The sequence below is a fragment of the Daldinia caldariorum genome (genome assembly GCF_022478825.1).
Source record: "Daldinia caldariorum strain CBS 122874 unplaced genomic scaffold F4812scaffold_6, whole genome shotgun sequence".
Taxonomy (NCBI): domain Eukaryota; kingdom Fungi; phylum Ascomycota; class Sordariomycetes; order Xylariales; family Hypoxylaceae; genus Daldinia; species Daldinia caldariorum.
Window position 1 is genome coordinate 1,412,696 of NW_025953042.1, and position 12,610 is coordinate 1,425,305.

At 46.7% G+C, this 12,610-nt stretch overlaps 6 protein-coding genes across 6 annotated transcripts; 3 read left to right on the top strand and 3 right to left on the bottom strand.

Moving 5' to 3' along the window:
• The first annotated feature begins 640 nt into the window (after nt 1-640).
• On the top strand, nt 641-1,881 carry F4812DRAFT_353438 (uncharacterized protein). The gene is made up of 2 exons (XM_047931752.1): nt 641-1,386; nt 1,449-1,881. Exons 1-2 carry the CDS (start codon nt 963-965, stop codon nt 1,652-1,654), a joined length of 630 nt encoding a protein of 209 aa, XP_047791293.1. The 5' UTR covers nt 641-962; the 3' UTR covers nt 1,655-1,881.
• A 794-nt stretch (nt 1,882-2,675) lies between these two features.
• On the top strand, nt 2,676-4,066 carry F4812DRAFT_425348 (dolichol-phosphate mannosyltransferase subunit 3). Its single transcript, XM_047933926.1, has 3 exons — nt 2,676-2,885; nt 2,974-3,042; nt 3,177-4,066. The coding sequence occupies exons 1-3, from the start codon at nt 2,838-2,840 to the stop codon at nt 3,336-3,338; spliced, it is 279 nt and encodes a 92-aa protein (XP_047791294.1). The 5' UTR covers nt 2,676-2,837; the 3' UTR covers nt 3,339-4,066.
• F4812DRAFT_450793 (uncharacterized protein) lies at nt 3,862-5,953 on the bottom strand (the record flags this gene model as incomplete). Its single annotated transcript, XM_047936132.1, has 2 exons — nt 3,862-3,986; nt 4,045-5,953. 2 exons carry the CDS (start codon nt 5,951-5,953, stop codon nt 3,862-3,864), a joined length of 2,034 nt encoding a protein of 677 aa, XP_047791295.1.
• A 586-nt stretch (nt 5,954-6,539) lies between these two features.
• F4812DRAFT_353476 (oxidoreductase-like protein) lies at nt 6,540-7,822 on the top strand. The gene has a single exon (XM_047931753.1). The coding sequence runs from the start codon at nt 6,722-6,724 to the stop codon at nt 7,574-7,576; it is 855 nt and encodes a 284-aa protein (XP_047791296.1). The 5' UTR covers nt 6,540-6,721; the 3' UTR covers nt 7,577-7,822.
• Nucleotides 7,710-9,246, bottom strand: F4812DRAFT_353478 (PRTase-like protein). Its single transcript, XM_047931754.1, has 3 exons — nt 8,707-9,246; nt 8,082-8,522; nt 7,710-8,016 (listed from the first exon to the last, which is right to left on the bottom strand). Exons 1-3 carry the CDS (start codon nt 8,737-8,739, stop codon nt 7,843-7,845), a joined length of 648 nt encoding a protein of 215 aa, XP_047791297.1. The 5' UTR covers nt 8,740-9,246; the 3' UTR covers nt 7,710-7,842.
• Nucleotides 9,247-9,846: 600 nt separating this feature from the next.
• Nucleotides 9,847-12,360, bottom strand: F4812DRAFT_450795 (uncharacterized protein; the record flags this gene model as incomplete). The annotated part of the gene is made up of 7 exons (XM_047936133.1): nt 9,847-10,595; nt 10,644-10,870; nt 10,934-11,103; nt 11,162-11,435; nt 11,512-11,844; nt 11,946-12,029; nt 12,137-12,360. The coding sequence occupies 7 exons, from the start codon at nt 12,358-12,360 to the stop codon at nt 9,847-9,849; spliced, it is 2,061 nt and encodes a 686-aa protein (XP_047791298.1).
• Between the last annotated feature and the right edge of the window lie 250 nt (nt 12,361-12,610).

Sequence of the window (12,610 nt, forward strand, 5' to 3'; positions counted from 1 at the left end):
TATAATTAGGTAGGAATCTCTGTGGACCTGGTTCTTAGTTCCATATCGGAGGGCGTATAGAGCAGAAGCAGCTCAGAGATACCCGTCGAGTTTATGTGTCGACTAATTTCGGCCGTCCGTGATGTGAAATGTTGGATTCCGCCGCGAGCTCCCGTCCCACTCGGTAACAAACACGAAGCTACTACATCTGCAATGGTCCTAGATTTCATCAGGCTAGATGAGATAGTTCAGGCCTTGACGGTTTATGCGGTCATCTCCCCTTCCCCCTTTTTTGGGGAGTTCGACACGTTATCTCTCTGGAAGCATACCTGGCTCTAGCTACAACCTCCGCTCATCTACTATTCGGCAACCCGTCCCTTTCCGCTTAATGGGTGTACCAGGTAGGTAGATATCAGGTAACTAAGGTTCCTATTCTATCCAAAATCTGAATTTTCATTGCAAGGTATCACTGCCGAAATGCTATATATCACCAATCGTGATCGTACCATGCATTTACCAAAATGTCTCACGCAGGACAGCTAATGTATCTTTCAATCCTGATTATTCGCACTAACTAGAACGACGGTAATAACGCTTCCCGACGCGAGTTCGACCATCTGCATGTTTCAGTATTGGACTAAGTCATACCTTGTAATCTCCGCCAACTCCCATTGTGCGGCACAAGCACGGTAGTGTTTGGAGCAAACAGCAAACAGACTCGTCTGGAATTTTGGCATAACCATTCCTTAGTATAGATCAATTATTGTACCACTGGCGCTGGGCCATGGCTTCTAATCGAAATACTCCGCTAATCTGGGGATCATATTCGCGGAGAGGAGCAGCAGTAGGACAAGACGACTTAAACTCTGCCCTAGGTGGGATATATAGAGCATTATAAAGGACAGGACCTCCCATCTCTCTATCTAAGATCGTTCGGCCTCTACATCCGGCCATAACACGTTTCTCCAAGTCACTCATTCATAATGGCCATATACTGGCTCTTGTCACTCGTTTGCCTACTGACACCCCTCTCATCCGCCGCACAGGGCTATTCAGGCGGCGGCATCGTAGACGAAACGGTCACCGAGAGTGTCACTGAGACTGTCACCAAGTTTCTATCGCAATGCGGTTCCTCACCAGCTCCGTCTCACACTCCAGATATAACAATTTCTGGCACCACTACGCACACAAGCACGCTCAAAGCAACCATTTCTCTCACAGTACTAGCCAGCGTGACCAACATCTCAGGAGCTGCTCCGGTAGATTTTAGTTTATCCGTATCGGATAACCTGTTTCCCACCCTGAATCTAAGTCACCCGCCTCTTACGACGGCAAGCAGCTATTCGGGGCTCAACTACTCTGTAACTCATGCAAACACTACGAAGATACCCTGTTCGACTTCGACTGGTAAGTTGAAAAAAGCGGCGTCTTCTTCCTAGTCTGACTCGTTGGATCTAACACATCAGTAGTCCTGGTTCCAGTCCCTCTAGAGTCGTCATCTCATTCTACGCCCTGTACAACCTCTTTCCACAGCATGTCTTCTACGACAGCAACAACCACACCGCCAACCCAGATACCTATCAGTGAATCAACTAGATTTAGGAGCAGCATAGTCACGTGGGAGTTCCTGGGGGCCCTCTCTGTATTCTATATGGTGATCACGGGCTTTCTATGAAAGAAGCCCAGCCGTAATATGAGACGGACAGGACTGATTTGCTCAAGACTTGATGTTCCCAAAGCCTCTGGGCATTGCCTATTACGAATCTCGTCTATGCTCTTTAGGGCGATGTCTATGTAATATCTGACGCAATGACGACAGGCCTGATACTGGGCCCGTAAGCTAATTAAACACTGGTTTCGTTAGTAAATATTTTTCTAGGAATTAGTTCTGCTAATAGAGAAGTAATTTTGATGGTCTCAGATAATAATACAAAGTGCATTGGCTCATCCCATTAGATATTGTTAGTAGAAGGTTTCCAACGAAAATACCAAGATCGTATATGAATATGTACCCGCTTCTCATTTGGATGTAAACTACGTGGTTATTTCCACTCGACTTGAAGAAACCATGGTGAGTGATTCAAAGTTGCGATTAAATTTGAATGTGAACCTTGTAGTCGAATCTTTACGATGAGATACATGTCATAGTAGTTGCCCACTCGTTCCTCAGTCGTACACATGATATACGCTGCTCAGCAATGTGGATTGGATGTATTTCTATCTGTATAATTTCATGTCCTTTCTTCATGCATTGTGATGGTTTAATTATAAGTCTGGTTGGTTGTGGTTTCATGATAAAGGTAGCTGTGAGAACTGAGGAGTAACTAAGTAATATAAGTCTACAGCCTAGCTTATTTTCTGATTTCTTCGTTACTATATTGTGTTACTTATAAATGATGGGTTGAAGTTTTAAGCGCAACCGAGTAGTTCGAGGTTAACCTCAAGGAACGAGACTTGGAACAGTACTATTTAATAAGACGAGAATGGCAGGTCCTGCGTGTAAGTCGTTAATAAGAACAAGGTTCTTTAGTTTGTGTTAACCAACAAGAGCGAAAGTACTATTCCAATTTGTATATAATTTTCTTAGATGCATAAGCCCAGCCATACGCATGCCTCGATAAACACCTATATAAATCCCTTACCTAACTTATCCTTATCGGGTAATAGGTACCTAAGATCGACATGTGTCCGCGTCGCGCGCATCGATAAAACCAGACATTAATTCTAGACGAGAACATCAATTAGCAAGACTTACCCATATACTTCACTCCCTTCGCGTCGCTCCTTTAATATACCCACTTCAACCTCGACTTTCGTCTTTCGTACATAAAAGAAAATTATAATTAATTATAATCAATATGACGCGCGCGCAGCAGACCATCTCCATCGGCCTTCTGGTCACATCTGTACGTCCCTTCGAGCGAGGACATCTCGGAATGCTCTCTCAACTTCTCAACTACCCTGCTTTAGTTCGTTGCTAACGTCTTGCCGCAGCTCTATCTCGCCTTGTACCTAAATCTTATTCCTCTTCCCGAACTAGTGCAGACCGAAATCGTCCCCGTTGTACGTTGAATCCTTAACTTCTCCTATTTACTATTTATCTTGCTCTCCCCATTTCAAATATCTCTCCATCATATGCGATCTGCAAGGAAAGGAAATAGAACTAACTAATGCCTGTTCTTTAATAAAACGAATAGCTCCCCTTCTGGGCTCTCGTCTCCTTCGGCGCATACTTGCTCTTCCGCCTTGGTTGGAACGTCATGACCTTCAACGATGTCCCTGAAGCCCATAAGGAACTTACGGCCGAGATCGAACTGGCTAAGGCTGACCTTCGGCGTCTGGGCGTTGATGTAGATTAATTGCCATTTTTGAAGAGAAGATGGTACAAGTGAGGTGAAAGAGTCTTGGGAGATGGAAACTCACAATTCGTACACAAACCAATTGTTCCCATGCTTACCTACCTAAGGTAGGGTAGCTTATACACTACGACTGCCTACCTATGTCAAGATACAGTGAGAGTATTCCAAAAGGAACAGGGGATACGCCGTTCAAGGCCTCAAGGTGTCTTAAATTGCTGGTCGGCAAGCTCGTCCATTCATCTTCGACTCCGCGCCCGCGACTAACCTGATCGAAGATATATAAGAATTAACAAGAAGCATCACATAATCCCACAGTTCAGCCTTTTCTACTTAATGGTTCTTTGCGTGATAGGCTTGATGTAATTCTTGTAGCTATGCTCACAAAGGTCGAACAAGGAGACGCAATCCCCAGTCGTTCTATCCTAGAAACCCTCTGATACAGAATACCGAACACACGGCTGACTGGCTAAACTTGATGGACTTCAGCAATTGATTTTGCTTCGATTGTACTCTTTCTTCTTCTTTACTCTCCAACCAACAATGCGATTACTGTCTTTAGAGCCTCCATCGGATCCTTATTCTCCTGTATAAGCTTGTCAAATACGCCCGGTATATTTGTTAAGCTACGCTTTTTGTCTTGTCCGTGCCCTATAGCAAGTTAGATAATCCGTATATACCCAAGACCCTATCTTATACATTGACTTACACTTCGCTGGAGTTTCTAGTAATAGCCCTATTTTGCTTCGCGCTTCTCCTGTCCAATCGAATTCAATACGCCACTTAATACGGATAGTCGGAGCTCCATCTGGATCATCGAGGATGGGTAGCTCTAGATCAAGGTCTGTCCTTCCCAGATGGGGGAATATATTGGCTTTTGTGAAGCGCATTTTATCAGCTTGTCCCTCGAGCTCCTCGTTGTCGTCTTCGTCGTCGCGGGCCGTTGTAGCTTGTCGACCTCGACCCTTTCTTCTCGTGTCTGTCCTCATTTCCCTGACGCATTTCGCTAGACCTTCACTGCTTTTTAGATCCCTTTCAATGGCGCACCAAAATCGAGCCCTCCTTGTTGCGACGCGAAGCCACTCGCCCATAGCCCAGGTAATGACACTAATATTCCTTGTCAGAGCACTGGTTCCTGTCCCTTTGACGACCCGTTCCACGAAAGGCCCTAGCTCACCAACTGCTGACGGCTCGAGACGTGCCACCTTTAGCTCAGCAATAGATAACCTCTTGGTATTCACCACCATTTCAATCGTCGCAGCAAATACACCTGGTACTGTTGATGAAGCTGATATGGTATATTTTTGCAGAAGTGGTCCCTGATTCGCGGCATCGTCGCGGGGTATTATTGAGACAGTAGACGTGAAAGTTAATGGGGTAAATACTTGCAGAAAAGGCATTTCCTCTTGCGCTGTCATGGGTACAGGATGATGTGAGATAGGAAGCTTTTCAGCCTCCTGTTGGGTATTATCTTGCGGCGGAGAAAATATGGATGGAAGCAACGGTTTCGCTTTGCTAAAGGGGAGGAATGAGATTGGATTTAATGCGGCCTCAAGCCAGTCTTGCGTTGGGTCGGGAGGTGTCTCCTTTTCAGGAGGGAGAGCATGTCGGCGGAATAGGTCGAAAAGGGTTTGCTTGTCTCCTTCATCTTTCGGAGCCGAGCTAACCTTTCTTCCTTGTTGCAATTCGTGTAAGCGAGTATTCTCACGAGTTGCTAGTTCTAGATCCGATCTTAACCGAGCAACTTCGGCAAGCAGCGAATCTCTCAGCGACTTCTTCTCAGCCAGTGGGTCGGGCTCCTCAGCATTCCGGGCTGGATGCGATTTTCGTCTCTTCTTCCGACTTTGTGGTTGTGCTCTCAACGTTCTCTCTGCTGTTCGGGATGGTGACTCTTCGCGCGTAGCTTCTTTGGTAAATTCAAGATGACGAAGTGGTGGCTGTTTTAGAGGAGAACTCTTAATTCGCTCAGCTAAGACCTTACTTCTTCTTGGGCGTTTGGTAGGCGTATTATGGATTCCCATGGGAGAAGTTTGTATTGAGGCGGGATTTGATATGCCTTGCTGCGTCGGCGTAGGTGGGAGCTCTGGTTCTTCAGGAACTGCTTCGCCAGGAGGCGGAGACCGCCGTAACACTCGGCCCTTAAATGGGTTTATTAATTCTTCTTCTTCTTCGACTGATGGCTCTGGTAATGGGCGCGGCGATGGCTTGTTCGGTGTCCTTCGTGGTTTGGCGGTCATAGCTCCTGTGGCACGTCGGACGGGACTCCATGGTTGATTCTCCGAGGTAGATTGTGTATGTTGCGTGTCGCGACCGCTTGCTTCTGTATCGTCTCCGGTTTTTCCAATATCTGAATTGCCTGGGGCATCGCCTAGGAGACTCTCCGCTTCTGATGCGACGGGCGCATCATCTGAAGGTCGAGGTCTAGAGGTACTGCTCCGTTCTAATACCTCGGGGTTCGATCGCGCAAGGCTAGCCTTGGTTGGGGACGCAAATGATGGTATTGGACGACGTATAGGTCTTTTAACCGGCTCATCTTTGGACGATAGCGCAGTCGTCCCGCCTATAGGAACATTCGTCGTCGGCGACGTCTTGCGGCGCTTTGGGGCTGAAGAGTCCATCGAGATCCCTAGATATCTTCTCTTATCCAACCATGATATTTCCAATCGTATATCGACTTCATGGGATTAGACTGGGTTAGGCTAGGTTTGACTGGGCTCCGATAGCTCTTAATCCAGATTTGGATTTTGTAACTTGTTGATGTATTGTTATTGTTCCACTACCGCGGATATGACGTGGGACAAGTGATAAATAAAATAAAATAAAATAGAGAATTTAAAGGGCTAGCTTCGAACCTTTCTTATTATAGGAGCCCAATTGAACCGAAATGGGTTTTCTCTTGTATACTCAATTGACATTAATATTAATGAGACCGAGATAACTTATAAAACGCGGTTAAGTTGTATAATTGGATGTTGACGCGCCGAAAAGCTCTAGGTTGTTTCTTATCTTATCAGTTCAGGTATTCTTTAGCTCAGGTCCACCGTCCCACCCTGGACCACAGTACCTAGGTACCTCAAGTACATGTGTACGTACCTACCCAAGGTAGCGATGTACCACTCAGGTAATTTTTACCTACAAAATTGCTGCGTGTTACAACTTACCTAGGCGCAGCTTACCACGTGATAGACACACTATGCTGTACCTGCCGCTAATTTGCAACCCCCTCCCCCATTCTCCAAACTTGTTCCGATGACGTGAGGTGGCTAGGAAAAATTAAATCATCTTCTATTTCATTCGTCCATCATTTAATCACACTCGTTCTCTACCTGCCTCAACCCTATTCTTAGTATCACGCTTAATTAACGAGGCATATTCTGGTCTTCACAATGCCAATTGCTACAAGGTCTTTAATAAGAGCTTCTAGGCTCGGTTCGCTCATGCGACAACCTCAAACACCTCGTGTCTTCTACTCGGGAGGCTCGAGACTACCCGGAGGCACTCCCGGCGAGTCTTCTTCAGACCAAGCGGTACCTCTAGGTCTCTACTATGAAGCTGTCCTAAACAAGCCGCAACAACCTATTCCTGACGTTAAGCCCGAAGAACCTCCTACTTCATCGCATAAATCTCCCCGGAGTACGGTCAACAAGGCCCCCGCCAATAAGTCACAGGATAAAGCCACTCCATCATCATCATCCTCTGCTACTGGGCCGGAAACCTCCACAAATCCGGCGACAGCACAAGAAAAGGCACGTATTATTTTTGGTTCGCGACTCGCCGGCCCAGCCGAGAGAGCCGAGCGCCTTGCAGCCATCCGGAACCGCAGTACGCTAATAGCCGGCGTCTTAGTCCCCCCGCGGCCCGAAGAGCCAGACAACTGCTGCATGAGCGGATGCGTAAACTGCGTCTGGGACCGCTATCGGGATGAGATGGAGGAATGGGCCAGCGCGTCTGATAGAGCTGAAAAAGCTCTACAGGCCCAACAAGCGCAACGAGGAGAGCCAACTAAAGAGGTCCCAGACGTAGCCGAAAGTCCTCTTAGTGCCACAAGCGTAGATGACGATGGCGGCGGCAGCGAGACAAACTGGCAGCCGGACTTGAAGTTGGCCGATCGACCCAAGATTGCCAAGGACTTCTGGGATGATGAACTCTACAAGGACGTGCCGGTTGGCATTCGAGAATTCATGAAGCAGGAAAAGAGATTAAAAGAAAAACATATCAGGGAGGGTACTTTCGGCGCTTAGAGAAAGATGACTACTACACCATATATGCCACTGTGTCGAGCAATAGAACAATTCGCCATATAATAGGTTTGCCTTCAAGTCGGCTCTGTGGAATATCCGAGATCCTTTTTTTATAATTTTTTTATTTGGCGTCTGGTTGAAGCGCCTAAGTCCTCGATGCGTATCGAGCTGCTCGTGGTGTCTATCTAGCACGCAATATCTATCCTACCTACCCGAAAAGAAAAGACTCGTGCCACGCCATTTTTTGTTAATGGCACTAATGGCACCTAAGCGGCGCCGTTTCTATTCTTTTGCTTTTTCGCTAGCTCATCGTGCAGGTCGATATCCGTTGCCTCCCACGGATAGCATATCCATTCGTCACCTATCGTCCTCGCCGCTAGATATCGCGACTGCTCTATCATATCCGCGGGCAACGTGCCCTTCTTCTGCTTATCCTTGTTCTGTTGTATCTGTCAGCATCGGTGGCGACAGACCCCTTGGTATACGGGGACTCTCAGTCACTTACATGTAAAACGAAGATGCTGAACTCTGTCTTCTCGTCATTGCCCAACTTTTTCCGTGCCTCTTCGACGTCCTTCTCTAGCTCCTTGACCGCATACTCGAGCGTCGTTCGCGTATCGTCGACTTCGTCTACGATCAAGATGCGCTTACCAACCAAGTTTTGGATCTCGCCGAGGCTGCTCAGGTCAAGCCATTGGGTACGGGTGACTTTGGTTCCAATCTGGTCGACGACGCCTTCGCTCGGGTTCGAGGAGCCTGTCACGGGCAGCTGCTCGTATAGGGAGAGACCGATGGCCTGAATAGGAATGTTGGGGCTGCCAGGCTGCTTGAGGAAAGAGCGCAAGATTCGCGCCGGTACATAACCACCACCGCCGATGGCGATGATGAGTTGCGGGTTGAACGAACTCAGAATCTTGGGTGCTGCCTCTTGGCAGAGCTTGTGGACCTGTTGGTCGCAAAATCGGTTAGAGAATCATGGATGCAAGTCAACATTCTTTATATATATTATATTTCCGATAGGACACGACCAGTTTTATACCGGCTTCCCCAAAGAAACAAAAAGCAGAAACGGCGGGGCATGCTGTGGTGAGGTTGCAATAGGTAAACAGGTAAGATCAAGATCTGCTTACATCGTTGTAAGTGACGTAGATCTTCTCCACCATCGTGGCTGATGCAGAAAATATGACAGTGGGGGAAATCCGATGCTTATGCGACTTGTATGTTGCTGAAGAACGCGGATGAAAACTTAGAGGAAGAAGTGAAGAAGACTGGGTTAGAGGAAGATATATAGAGAATTAGAGAAGAAGGATTCTTGTATAGAAAAAAAAAAGGCTAGAAGGAAAAGTTTCGAGTTTGAGTTGCGACTGGGACATGAAGGGAAAGAAACTTTTAGTGGGGCATTGTATTAGAGAGCGCTTTTTTTGACGTGGGGCTATGGAGGGGTCGTTGGGATCACCGGGGGAGGTAACAAGGGGACCTTTTCAAACTTTTTTCTAAAGCGTACTATGTAGGTGCGCAAGCCATTCTATAGCGACAAATTAGGCAAGTCAATGCCACTAGACCCCTCCACCGTAACACTACAGTTAGGACAGTTTAGGGTACCTACAGCTAACAACTCTACACTCTAAATTCACGGCCATCTCCGCTACCTTATATAAATTTCACCTTACACATTCTTGCATATTTGATCTTATTTGAGTGAAGTTAAAGTCAATGTTTCTGTGTTATGCATAGAATATTCTTTACGGTGTAACAGAATGTGTCTTATATTTTAGAATACATTAGTTTTAGTTACATGAGGTAATTATTAGAACTAAAGCAAATAGCCTACCTAAACCTTGCGGCCACCTGGAATAATAATAACAATAAGCACGATGGGCATTGGTGCGATTAGTTCTTAACCAAACTCTGACGGCGCAGACGGGGAGGGACGGGTAGAACGCTGTCGCCGCATGTCAGAACTACCTACATAAGAAAGCAACAAGGAAAGTGCGGACATAAGCTAAACTTAAAAAAGGGTGAAAGATGCTACCTAGGTACCTCCTAAGCTTATGTAATTTGATCGTCTCAGCCAACTAAATCCAAACTTTGATTCTCAGAATCTCACCTCAATCTTTTTTTTTTCTTTTCATAACCCTGCACATTTTAAATGCTAAGACGAAACCATATGTAGGGGTCGCTTGCTTGTGTTTATAATCTGACGTCGGGAACAAGAACAGGGAACAAGAACATTCTTTACGATTCAGGACATACACATGATAGTCTAATCCTTACCCTACGAAATCCAAGAAGCCGCCCCCGAAGAAGTCTTCCATCCTAGGAAATATCGCATGCTCTGATATATCGAATGGCGGGAACAGCGACTCGGGTTCAAGTTGCCCAGCCTCCACCGCGCATTCTTCCCTCGTGTGATATCCCGACGTCTCATGCTGGGAATTACGGTCGTTTATGCCCACCGGCGCGTCTATTCCGCCTTGCTCCTCATCCTGGTCCCGGCTATGTGTCCTTGCCGGTTGTTGATTACTGTTTGGCCCTGTATCACTGTTGGTTCGAGATTCCATTTTGTGCTTGGCAAGAGCTCCGTACTTGAAAGACCAGGCTTTACCCGGAGACATCCTAATCCATTGGTCGATCCGTAAAATCAGGTCCCGGCTCACTTGGTCTGAGATTTTTGACTGCGACTCGTCATAATGCGCTAGGAGCAGGGCGCAGTAGCCGATGCAGAGACATAGGCAGGTTGGTATCGTATCCATGAGGAAGGACGGCATGTCTAGGAAGGTCTGCAAAACAAGCATAGCATACTTACACGCATTAATCCTCAAGATATTGCCGTCATCGCTCTTCTTTTGTCGAGACTGTGTTGAAGTATGGGCTTCGGTATCGCTCCCATCCTCGCCGTCTATCTCCGAGAGGAACGTCCGAGGCCGTAGTCCTTGCCCAACCTCTTCTAGCGACCGAACGGCCAGAATAAGGCAGGCAGCGTGGTACCCTATTTTCAGCATCGACGAAGTCGGAAGGCCTATGGTGCTTAGTAGATGCTTGTGAACCTAAAAAACATGTCACTTACCTAGTAGGTGACTCCATTTTTCTTTCCAAGCTAGAAACTCTTTACATTCGCCACCGTCCCCGAGATATGACTGGTGTGTGAGCTTCTGGTGGAGAGTTGAATATAGCAATATTTCTGCTACCAGCATCCCATCCTGCATAGTGGCTTGGTAGAAGTTGAGTAAGATATTGCATTGGTTGATATAAGGCGCTGGTATGATAGAGGGCCTGCCTGTTGTCGCGGCCCAGCTACAATGCAGCCAATTCTGTTAGCAGTGGGAATGAAAACCAGGTGCTAACATCGAGGCTTACTGGAGGTGGTGAAGGCATATCTTAGACCACAGATGAATAGATTTGTGGTCATCGTTTGTCGAGCTCCCTTGCCTTATGTTGTTTATGATCTTAGAGAAACTAATACTGAGCATTGCCTGCTTGGCACAATAACCTGTCAATAACCAGCTGTCGACGTAGTCAACTCCGTTCTACTTAAAAGTCAGACAGGACATATTCCAGATATAAATCGAGATTACAGCCACATACACCACCTGGGCTATTCGCGTTATTGCTCATTATCAGCACCGCGTTAATCTCTTGGAGATTTAGGGGGCTAGATAACAGAGCTTGTCCTAGTGTGATTCGAACCTGCTCGTATATCTGCCTATGCATCGATGATCCGCATATATCATTACGGTAAACGATGCCCATTAGACAGCAGACGCTGTGCAAGAATGCAGATACCCTGCGAGTTTCGCTACTCGCAGTCAAATCTTCCACGCTGCAGACAAGGAGGTTGTGGCCTTGATAACGGAAGAAACTTTTACATCATATCAGTAATCTGTACACTGGTATCTCAGATGTGGCTCTAGGCCCAAGTAGTATTCTGGACTTACAGGTGGATTAACTCATTTGCAGTCTGTTCGTCGAGGAGCTGAAGCTCTATGAGATCAACGTCAATATGTCCCAGCATCCTCCTGCACCCTCTGGTGATTTGCTGTGATATTGATCTCAACACTACGATTGGCGCGGACTGAGTTCCCTTGTCGGCTGGGGCCGAGAAATATTCGGGAATACGATCATCTTGCTCTGCCCGTAGCAAGTGGCCATCTCCAAGATTGGAAGAACTTTTGCTAGTCGGAGCTCGACCACTTTGCGGCTGATTACTCGAAGTGAGGTCTTTGAGCATTGACTTGATTTCTTGCAATTCGCCTTCATAACGTTGGAGCCTGGTGAATGTGTAAGTTGACTACAGGCACACGGGATGAATGAGTGTAAGTGAGACTGATTTGAAGCTGCCCCTAGACCTAAGGCTGATTTAAGCATGTACCTTTCTTCAAAGTTTGAGGTAGCTTTCTCCGGATTTGTATTAGATGAAGGCAATACGTTTTCTCCGCGGAGAGAGCATTCAATTCTTTACGTAGACCGTTAGTAAGGGGCAGTTTACACATATCGCATGGAAATACATGGGGAATACATGGGGTACGAGTTGACGCGCCAAGGATATATCAATTCGCTAACCTCAATGTCTGGCACCGATGACAACCTTGTGCGCCGGGGTCATATTCGCATCTGCATTTCAGCTTCTGGCAGGATAAGCAAGAGAATGCCCGACGCCGTCGTTTCTGCGGTTCACCGGCAAGCTTATCCTCCGTACTACGACGTTTCGAAGGCTTAGAAGACGAAGACGGTATCGTCTCCTCATTTTCGAGAGCATTAATACGCGAGTCGTTAGTAGACTTCATTTTATGAGCGCCTGAGAGTTGGCTTATTGAAATTACAGCCGACGGAAATCGAAGGCGGATTACAAAAAAAGGGTTTGTTTGACGGTAGCGAAAATGTTGTACCAACCAATTTGGTACCCTTCCCGGTTGGAAAAGGGTTGGAAAATTCCGACGGGTATCGGCGGAACTTGGAACCTAAGTAGAAAAAAAAATCAAAATTTTCTCGATCCACTTTTGTCAGGGGTCACTCCTTTTCCTGTATAATCCTCTC

Coding starts and splice junctions, on each gene's coding strand:
- F4812DRAFT_425348 (XM_047933926.1), top strand. CDS start 2,838: ATGACGCGCGCGCAGCAGACCATCTCCATCGGCCTTCTGGTCACATCT. Junction 2,886..2,973: donor TCGGCCTTCTGGTCACATCT/GTACGTCCCTTC, acceptor GTCTTGCCGCAG/CTCTATCTCGCCTTGTACCT. Junction 3,043..3,176: donor AGACCGAAATCGTCCCCGTT/GTACGTTGAATC, acceptor TAAAACGAATAG/CTCCCCTTCTGGGCTCTCGT.
- F4812DRAFT_353438 (XM_047931752.1), top strand. CDS start 963: ATGGCCATATACTGGCTCTTGTCACTCGTTTGCCTACTGACACCCCTC. Junction 1,387..1,448: donor ACCCTGTTCGACTTCGACTG/GTAAGTTGAAAA, acceptor ACACATCAGTAG/TCCTGGTTCCAGTCCCTCTA.
- F4812DRAFT_353476 (XM_047931753.1), top strand. CDS start 6,722: ATGCCAATTGCTACAAGGTCTTTAATAAGAGCTTCTAGGCTCGGTTCG.
- F4812DRAFT_353478 (XM_047931754.1), bottom strand. CDS start 8,739: ATGGTGGAGAAGATCTACGTCACTTACAACGAT. Junction 8,523..8,706: donor TCTACGTCACTTACAACGAT/GTAAGCAGATCT, acceptor TGCGACCAACAG/GTCCACAAGCTCTGCCAAGA. Junction 8,017..8,081: donor TCAGCATCTTCGTTTTACAT/GTAAGTGACTGA, acceptor CAGATACAACAG/AACAAGGATAAGCAGAAGAA.